At 50.6% G+C, this 10,451-nt stretch overlaps 1 protein-coding gene across 1 annotated transcript in view; it reads right to left on the minus strand.

Moving 5' to 3' along the window:
• LOC144729825 (uncharacterized) overlaps window positions 1–10,165 on the minus strand; it is a 119,465-nt gene extending 109,300 nt beyond the window's left edge. The window contains exon 1 of the mRNA XM_078610340.1: window positions 9,512–10,165. Within this exon, the coding sequence (XP_078466466.1) occupies window positions 9,512–9,987 (476 nt within the window). The 5' untranslated portion in view covers window positions 9,988–10,165. The remainder of the gene's footprint in view (window positions 1–9,511) is intronic.
• Window positions 10,166–10,451: the final 286 nt, after the last annotated feature.

The following is a 10,451-nucleotide window of genomic DNA, read 5'->3' on the forward strand; positions in this document are numbered from 1 at the left end:
CACAGTTCCTTTGTGCACCAGAAGTCTCCGACTGTGGCCCCAAACTGAACCCACGTGAAAGGTGGCAAAAACAGGGGCAACTCCGGAATGTCTTGCTCTTGCCGCCGCCAGCGGAAGAGCTTCCACTTGAGGGAGCTCTCGTAGGTACATACTCTTATAAAAGCTCGGTTATCACGAGCCCTTCTGGAGGGTATTTGGCCTACTATTCCACGACGGCCTGACTTCATGCAAGAGGTGGGAGCTCCCCACACTCCACGCCACTGCCGTGCCACACTGGGAGGTTGAACCGGCGACCTCTGGGTCGCTGCAAGTCCAATGTACGCTCGCCGTTACACTGCTGTGGCAGCATCTTTCTCTTTAAAGATATACAGTGATACCTCGGTTCACGAACTTAATTCGTGAACTGACTCTGGTCGCGAACCGAATTGGTCGTGAACCGAGGCACATTTCCCCACAGGGTTCAATGTAAATCCGGTTAATCCGTTCTGACCTTTTTTTTTGGTTTTTGAAGCACAAAAATATGAAACAAATTACAATACACATTAGTACTGCACAGTATAGTAATGTATAAAGAGAGAACACTAACCTTGCTTGAGATTACTTCAGAAAGCACTCAAACGGGTGAACTGTACAATACAGACAGTATAGTATTGTACAGTACAGTAGTACAGTACAGTACTGTATGTGCTAAAAAGCACACCAAAAAGCAAAAAGTCACTGAAAGTGTCTTCACAGTACTTCACAGTACTTATTTCTGTGTCTCTTCTTCTCTCCACGATCTTCCTACAAAAAGTCACGACCACGTGACAGCCTGGAAATAGCATTAAAATGGCCGCGACTCCTGTTCGTGAACCGGAGCGGAGTTCGTGAAGCGGAGCAGATTTTTATGAACTTTTCTGTTTGTGAACCGAGTTGTTCGTGAACAGAAGCGTTCGTGAACCGAGGTATCACTGTACACAGATGCGATTAATTTATTTTATTGACGTGCAAACGCAATGGGCAGGTGCCACTGCAATTGAATGAAAAACCTAAAACTGTTTTTAAAATGTCTCATTAAATCTCTCCTCTGTCCAGACAAGTTGATCTGACAAGGCTTTGCGTTGCTGTAAATAAACATTGTCTCAAAACACACACACAGACCCTTGAGCTCATAATCAACCTCGAGTCCTCAGGGCCCAACTCTGGCTCAGAGCTGCATGTCATCCAATCGGCAGAAGCATTCGCAAAGCACATTGTGAAGTCGACGTCCAGAATCAGGGACGATCGGTCAACGTGAAAGTCAAACACCGAGATAGCGAGACCGAGGGGCCAGTTGGACTTGAAGAAGCACCACTGGTCCGAACGATGATCTACGCCAAACATCAACTTGGGGTTTTTTTGTGGCCTCTGTTTTCGTTTTGCACTTAAGACGTTAACTTCATTTAACATCAAGTGCGGCGTTGTTTGGAGCTCCGTCTCGTTATAGTCCAGAACCAGCAATTCCACGTGATATGTTAAGATACTTACTCTGCAGAAAGAAAAAAAAACACACGTGCTGCCTATAGAGTTAAAAAGAAAAAACTTCTTCTGTGTCTGTCATTCAGCCCTCCCCCAAACTGTTAAACCAAATCCAATTTACATTGTGCAGGAACTCATGTCTCCTATTAGCTCTTAATGCTCTGTTTTCAGGTCACATAATTAGGAGTAAGCAAATCTTTGCGCAAACCCAGGCAGCCATTGCTCCCTCCAAATCTCTTCCAGGTGTCACCGTTGCATTGGGCTCAAGAGGGGGGGGGGTGTTCAGGGTGGGGGGCGGGAGGGCCGGGGGGGGGGGGACAAAAGGGAAGGGGGCAGGGGCGGTGTTTGCGGGGGCCGGCCTGGGGTTGGGGGGGTTGGGCAGGGGAACGGGGGGACTCAAGGAGGTTGGCCGAGGAACAAACTCGAGCCGAGCCTCTGGCCTTTCCTGTTGGCCGACAAGAAGGCAGTTTGGGGGTCCTGATGGAGGTGGGGGGGGGGGGGGGTGAGGCTGGAGCCAAGCCAGGGGCCAGCCAACCGCAAAGCAACGCCCGCCCGGGTAAACCGCGCAGCAGCCAACCACGCGCCGGGTCGGGCCGCCCAGGGCCCCCGATAGCCGTGGCCGGCGGCGGGGGGTTTGGTGGCGAGGCATTTGATGGGGGGTTTTTGCAGACGAGTCAACTTCAGTCGGATCGTAGCCACGGATCAGTTACCGCCCCGTTGCCAATCCGCTGCTGGACGACGGCCTCCCCACGCCGCGTAGGTCGTGGGGGGTTGTTTGACCGTACTGCACCGCGCCGGTCAGGGGCCCGTGAGCGGGGTGGGGCCGGCGGGTGCCGAGAAGCGGTTCAGAAGTCACTCGACACCGGAGTTAGAGCCGTGGCCGCGAATCAAACTCAGGTGGCCGAATTTATCGCACGATGCGTGGACCGCAGCGCGGCCGCTCCATGCCAAGCGCAGAGAGAGCCTCACCAACATTACCATCACCACCACCATCACCACCACCATCACCACCATCACCACGTGTTGTTTATACCGTGCTTTCTGTGCTGTTCATCTCGAGGCGGCATTATGAAGGTGCATTTGGGATACTTAACAAAACATAAACGTTGCGCTGGAGTTCACTCTGCTTTTTGTCCACTTCTTGTGCTTTTACGTTTCTCTCTTCCTCCGTCACTGCCGCTAACCTGTCCAATTCACCCACCCACCCGCCGGCCGACACATCCCACCATCATAGTCAATATCCTGCGTCTGTCGGAGCCACGGGTCAGCACGCAGAGCGCTGCACACGCAGAGCACGACAAACTGCTGCCCTCTGTAGTCTTCTCACTCAAATCCAGGAGGATGCCGCTTGGCCAACGCTTGCTGGGGTAGTTTCCAACCTGCCTGCCATGCATCCAAGTACGTAACACCCTGCTCGAGCACACTTCCCTTTACAAACATGCAACGGCATTTACGCCTCGTGTAAAACCAAGTTACACTATCGTGTCATCATCATCAAAGGCCACGATCGATAAATCCGCTGCTGCTGCACGGAGGCACGCGTGCACACTTGCGTTAAGTTGAAACGACAGCCGATAGATAGGCGAAGGGAGATCCTCTGTAATCCCATTATGAAGAGAAACGGACACCACGACTCTGCAGCAAAAAGGACGCTGACGATCAGTCAGTCGCCGATTGTTAGCTCTGCACCAGCAAGATGAAACATGCAATGTACGAGCCAAAATCATAAAGCAAGTAGAGGCATTTTGCACAGATCTCTTAGAGAAAAAAATACAAACTCACGGGCGACAGATACTTTTTCAGATAAGGCAGATGATATTCCAGAGGCCAGCGATGCCCTTTGCAGTATAAAAACAAAGAGACCCCCCCAGACCAGATGAAATAACTATAGACATCATCAAAGAAGTGGGACCAGCTGTGGAAACCAATTAGCTGACCTATTTACTAAGTGTTTACACAGAAATGAATTTCCTCCATTGTGGAATGATCCCTCAATTATTCTTCTGTTCAAAAAGGAAGACAAGACCGACTCGAACAATTAAAGAACGATTAGCGTGTTATCGCGCACACAGAGACTGCGCGCTTTCCATGAACGTCGTAGGAAAACGAATTATGGCATTTGGAGAGAAATCCCAAAACGTGTGAAGAGGATGGATTTAGCAAAGTTGCCCCCACCAGTGACCACATACACGGAATGATTCAGATCCCAAAACACTAATATAAACATATTAAACAATATAATGTACAGCCCATTGTCAATCCACTGCTGGATGAAAGCCTCCCACGACATGTCCGTAAATTGACGTTTTGACCGTTTCATCTGCCGCGCCAGGAGATGTGATTGAACTGGGGCCTCCGGATTGCAAGGCCAGTGTGCTAGCCATTTGTATGTATGCATGTTGAACTTCTTTCGCATTGTACCGAGCCAACAAACAAAGGGATGCAGCAGCAGCATCCCTGGTGCTAAAACGGAAGCGATACTCCGTGCCATAGACAGTCTGGTTACGTGAACAATCTATTCCCGCCTTCAATAAAGTATGCATGTGCAAAATAAGAAATAAAGTATGCATGATCACAACAAATTCACCGTGTAACTGCATAGCCTAGCATTTGCTAAATATAATTGTAAACATGTGCAACCGCAAGCAGGTGCACACACAATGCTCGGGTGCAAAAATGCATCGTCTATTGAACGTTGAACAGATATTTGACGTTGCCTGTGCTAGAGTTTCACAACAATGCATTCCTCCACGTGTTTGGTTGCACTCCGGCAATTAACTTGTTTTTGGTTTTGCTAATAACGGTCACGGAGAGCAAGGAGACGAAGCTGTAAGCACGTCGACCATGCTGGGCCAGGTTTTGTTATCACCGCGGGACACCGTGAAGCCACCGGTAAAACTGGCCACTTTAATAATCACAAGCTCCACCTCATCGCCATCATCGTCATCGCCATCAGACAGCCAATCGACTGCTGGATGAAGGCCTTCCCATCTATCTCGGTCCTGCACTGTATCAATCCATTTCGCGCCCGCGGTGATTTCGCCGCTCAATCTCAGTGCTGAACGTATCCCCGCACACGCTCCCTCCTTCGGCTGCCGCTCCACGGCCAGGCTCGACCACTTCAGCAGGTGCCGCAAGTTCTGCAGGGCTGCTCTACGAATCGCGTAGAGATAAAAGCGCCACAGCTCTCGTCTGGAGCCAATAGCCAACAGAGGGCATGACCAGGAATCAAACACAGCGGGCATATATTTTCACTCAGGTAATCGTTAGGCTCGTGCAAATATTTTTCTAAACATTACCTAGGAACACCAACGCGTATAATAACGTAGCAGATGCAAAACACACATTTTAAAAGCTCAAGTATTTTTTTATTGTTATCCGCCGACACAATCTCGAGTAACCAACGCTACGAGGAATTCCGTCGCACGCAGCTTGCGGTCATCTTAGCTGCTCCTCGTCAAGGAGCGCGAGCCCCACCGCTTGGCCCCTTCCACGTTCACCCGCGGCCAGAGCCCCCACGGCACAGCCCGCCAGCGAGCTCCCCCACGACTGTGACAGCAACCCCCAGGGAGGGGGGCAGGGTGTGTGGCACAGTGGTCGCACTCGCGCACCACAGCAAGGACGTGGGTTCGATTCCCGACTCTGGCGCCTGTCTGCGTGGAGTGTTTGTGTCTGTCCTCTCCCCCTGTTCTGCGTGGCTTTCCTCGGGGTTCTCCGGTTTCCTCCCAAAGTAAAAGAACAAAACGCAGATACAATGTAACTGGTACTGAACAAACAGCACATTTCTCAAATCGGATTACACGTGGCAAAATCGCCCCTTCCTGGAACAAAAAAAAAAACTTAGCAGGAGCCAACTGAAAAAGAGTGTTGAGACTCAGCGAGGCTTTCCTGAGCAAAATAACAAAACAATAATAATACTTACTAACAACGGTGTAACGCGATCTTATCAGTTGCAGAACAAGATCGCTCTCGAAATCGCACCACTGAATCGATTATCGTCTGCAACTGCTTTGTCCGCATCTGAGCGGGCAGTTGCGCATCAAGGTTCCCACGTGTGGAGATCGCTCGCGCGAGCATCGTCGTGCTTCTGGTAACCGCTGTGTCCGTCTCCTTTGGTACTGTCAGCAACCAAGTTGCGTGCAACTGATGGCAGCTGAGCCGTGGAAGACGGCCTCTGGAATTCGCTTAGCAGTGCACAACTATGTCGAGCCGTTTACTCTCTTCACGCGTGTGCGGTGATTCGTTAGCGCGCTCAGATTTTCCGCGAAGCAGCAGCAGCAGCGGATGGTGGGGGGGGAGGTCGCTAAACTAAAACCGCCGCGAGGAGCGGGAGGCATCAAACTTCAGTCGGACCACATCACCCCCCCCGGCCCCGAATCGAAGTCGATCGCCAGGCGGTAGCCGCGCGGACAAACATCGCCGCCACGACGAGGCATCGTCAGGAGTCGAGTGCCGCTGCTGACGGCACCGTCCGTCTCGCAATCCCAGGCGCTCGCGTGCCGGGCCGGGCGCCGCATCGTCATCCCACTGCTCTGGGGGCACGGCGCGCCGATGAAACCTGTCAGGTGGCAGATGTTTGTAATTTTCGCTAATATAGCCGCGGCAAAACGGCGGCGGTGCGGGGCGAGTGGACACTTTCGCCGGTACGTTCCGCGGTGCCGGCTCCAATTGCGGCGACCCTGACGCTCTCTGGCAACAGCGGCAGATGCGGAGTTCCCTCCCGTGGCGGCAGCAGCGGCGGCGGCGCGAGTCATAGCGCAGTCCGCTTCAATCAGCCTCTTCAGAAGCCCGCCGCCAACGCCTCTCGACATGGAAGAAGTTCACGTTGATTAATCACGGGGGGCTGGGATAGAGCCGCGCGGTTAAGAGCACTCGCCACTAAGCGCCCGTGAAACGCCAATGCCAATTGGGTGTCCAAATCTGCCGGGAATTTTCTGCACGAATTTACAAATTGAGATTTGCCTTTCAACCCCCCCCCCCCCCCCCACATAATAATAATTCGGGCAGCGGTGCAGGGCGGTGAGAGATGGTGAAGACTTGGAGAGAGACCTTCATTCAGCAGTGGATAATGATAAGGCGTAAAGCTCTACGCTAATCTTGTGCATTATATTAGAGCCGACACTTATGAAGACAAGGCGCTATTACCCATCTTTTTTTTATAAACACAATTCATGTCAAGATAGAGTATGCGCTAGCAATTCTAAATCAAGTCACTTATCTGTTGTATGAAGTTCGGGGAGCTGTTATTATTCTTATTGTGACGTAGGCAATCAAGTCGCAAATCAATTTCCGAGTTCATTGCCTGATGAAGCTTACGTTAGTTGGGGCGAAACGTCAGCATCCTACGTTCATGTTAAATTTGGTCGTGAAATGACTTAAGGCACCAGCGACGAGTTTTATTGATCAGCGTTGATCAATACATTGGCCCGTATAAATAATATTGTTGTAAAGCTTGTCGGGTGGTGGAGGGTTAATGGCAATAATTTGGGCATAAAACTACCTGGTGACATAACTCGAAAACAAATATACACTAAAATGTAAGTATAAAGGTTAAGTTGTTGTTAATTAAATGGAGTCTTAAATACGATTAAATGTTATTCACCTTCAATAAATGCATATTGATTCCCTAAATGTATGCTGAACTTCTTTCGTAGCGTACGTAGCCAACCGCGCTAATCGGAGGTGCGGGGGGAAGGACAAAAAACTGATCACAAAAAGCAGTGTTAATCGAGTTTTCAATCTAGATTTTAAAGTGCATAGATCCAGTGGCTTCCTAACGTAGCTGCACATGTATTCCGGACATTCCCCGTAAGAGGAAAGGTTCTCCCAAAGGGCCCTAGAGCTCTGCTGGTCTCGAATCAATACTGCTGAAATTGTGGACACCTCAAATAAGCCGTGGGATCGACGGACTGTGTGAGACATCGTTTGTTGATGTTTGTCTGTGGTGAGACGGACACGAGGAGGAGGAGGAGATAGAATGGGTATCCATTCCCTTGAATGGGTCCGGCTTGGAGAGGCGTTTGATCTACTGGACATCTGTGAAGAAGAGCTTAAGTTTAACATGTAGTAGGCTTCCGCGACCAATATGATTAATAATAAAGGTTTTTGGGTTAGATCGCGTAAGTATAATTGTGTCGTAACCCTCCACCACCCGACACCGCCAATTAGTAAGGGATTTGTCACGTAAATAAAACGCCAATTAGTTACTACTTCAGCCCACCGCTGTGTTGGAGAGTAAATCGACATCATTTACAATTTGAGTAGTGCGATGTTTCGCTGGTAATAAAAAAAAACTTTATTATGAAAAAGAGCTTCACGGCTAAGGGGTCGTCCATAAATGACGTCACGCGATTTTGGCCGATTTTTTACCCCCCTCCCCCCTCGTCACACGGCGTCACAGAAAGTCAGACCCCCCTCAAATATGACGTCACAAAGCTCTTCCCGCCCCCCCAAATCATATTTCCATTTTGAAAATAAAACATGCTTCAAATCACTTTATACTATGGTCATTGTAGTGCGTATTTAATGTGGCGCTGCACTCTGATGTTGTAGGAGAAACCACGTATTAAAAAGGCGTTGGAAAGCTGAAATTTTGCATAAAATTCACTTTAAAATATTCAACGTCTAACTAAAACTGCAGATGTTCAGAATATTATATTGAAATTCTCTTATAATTATAAAATATTAAAAGTAATTATAACTATAAAAAATACTTTAAACTTTGCAGTAGAACGAAGCAAAATGGAGAGTACAATTATAACAATCATATATTCATTCCACAAAATGAAAAGCCCTGGTAGAATTATTAAAATAAAAATGTTTAATAACAATCATTCAAAAAACGTTACAAAATGTATGCTTCTCCATTCTCCCATGGAGAAGCAAAGTGCTCCTTCATGGAATAAATAAAAGGTGACCTTAGTCAATTAAAATAGTCAAATAGTTAATAATGAAAATTAATCAAAATTAGTGTTGTTATAACAATTATATTATTTAAATGTATTTAAAGTTGCGCATTTTGATGTAACGTCACATTTCTCAAACCCCCCTCCCCCCCTCGTCACACATGGTCACAAATGTCTGACCCCCCTCCCCCCCTAGGTGTGTGACGTCATTTATGGACGGCACCTTATCGGATTCGTCGAATATACATATTTTGATGAAAAAAATAATAGGTTTTAGCCTTTCTGATAATAAAACATGAGGTGTTAAGATGTTCAAATAGACACCTTTTCCAAGGCATCACGTGAGGGTACCAACTATTATTGTTGATTGACAACTCTGACACGGGGCACAGAAACTGGACAACAACAAAGGGGGGAGACCGGAAACAGTGACATCATCACTCCTCACGGGGGGACACCGCGGAGTACGCGGCGAGCTTTGCCGCGGACCCCCGACCCGAGCTACCAACGGGACACCGCGGGACACTTTGCCGCGGACCCCCGACTCGCGCTACCAACGGGACATCCCGGGACACGCGGCGCACTTTGCCGCGGACCCCCGACTTGCGCTACCAACGGGACACCGCGGAGCAAGCGGGGCGCTTTGCCGCGGACCCCCGACTCGCGCTACCAACAGGACACCGCGGCGCGCTTTGCCGCGGACCCCCGACTCGCGCTACCAACGAGACAAGCGGGGCACTTTGCCGCGGACCCCCGACCTGCGCTACCAACGGGACACCGCGGGGCACGCGGCTCGCCTCCAGCCCCGCAGCAGAAATCGGCGGCGAGTCGCGGATTTCGGGATGAATCGCGGATTTCGGGATGAATCGCGGATTGTTGTCACCGCGGTACCATTTGGTGGCGAGAAACAGCGGCAGCGTGAGAGCAACACAAACACGCGTGACGCCTCCTGCCACGACTGCTGTACATCACTGCCAGCAGCAGCAGCAGCCTTGGTCAATCCACTGCTGGATTAAAGCCTCCACCCCACCCTCCCCCCCGATCCTCTGCGATGTAAATGATAATCCGCCCTTCGCCTTCGCCAGCCCCAGCCAGAGAGCGCCACTCACCTCGCGCACGCTTTGACTTTGTCTACGAACTCGCAGTAACACGGCCTTGATGGTGATGCTGATGCTTGAGCCTTTGCCGCTGTCATTGCTGCTGCTGCTCCTGTTGTCGCTGATGACAGTGGTGGTGCTGCTGATGATGGTGCTGCTGAAGGTGCTGATGATGATAGTGGTGCTGCTGATTGTGGTGCTGATGGTGGTGCTGCTGATGATGTTGCTGCTGCTGATGATGGTGGTGCTGCTGCTGATGATGAGAGTGGTGGTGCTACTGATGATGGTGCTGCTGCTGATGATAGGAGTGGTGGTGCTGATGATGATGCTGCTGACGGTGGTGGTGCCGGCGGCCTACACTCATCGCGGGCCGCCGCCGCCTCTCGCGTCTCGCGAGTTGCGTGGCGGCGACACCCGCGGCAGGGCAGCCCCGAGCGCAGCAGCTCGAGCAGCAGCAGCAGCGGCGCCTCGTCTCCCTGCACCTCCATGTCACCCCGGGGGTGTTACCGTGAGAGGGGTGAGGTGTGTTACCGTGAGGTGTTACTGTGAGAGGGATGGGGCGAGACGAGGGGGGGTGAGAGAACGCGTGGAGCCGGCGGAGCGAGCTCGGCTCCACGTGTTGCGGCTCGCGATCGGCGCAAGGGCGGAGCAATCGAGCGAGTCGAGAGAGTCGATTGCGACTGAAGCCGTTCCGATGATCGTGACGATGACGATGATTTGGGATGGGGACGCCTCGTTCTGAATAATCGGAGCCCCGTGTAAATGGTTCGTGGTGCGGCTTCTAATGCGGAGAACGCGACGGCGCCACTCCCGTTTGCAATCATCTTCTGGCGCAGTCCTGGTACTGGTGTTACAGGGTGGTCCAGATGTCTTGTGACCCCCCCCTCCCCCCATTTAAAATTTCTAAAACGTAATATATTTTTTCGAAGTAATGTTTATTTGAAACAGAAAT

The sequence above is a fragment of the Lampetra planeri genome, chromosome 33 (genome assembly GCF_965212315.1).
Source record: "Lampetra planeri chromosome 33, kcLamPlan1.2.h2, whole genome shotgun sequence".
NCBI lineage: Eukaryota > Metazoa > Chordata > Hyperoartia > Petromyzontiformes > Petromyzontidae > Lampetra > Lampetra planeri.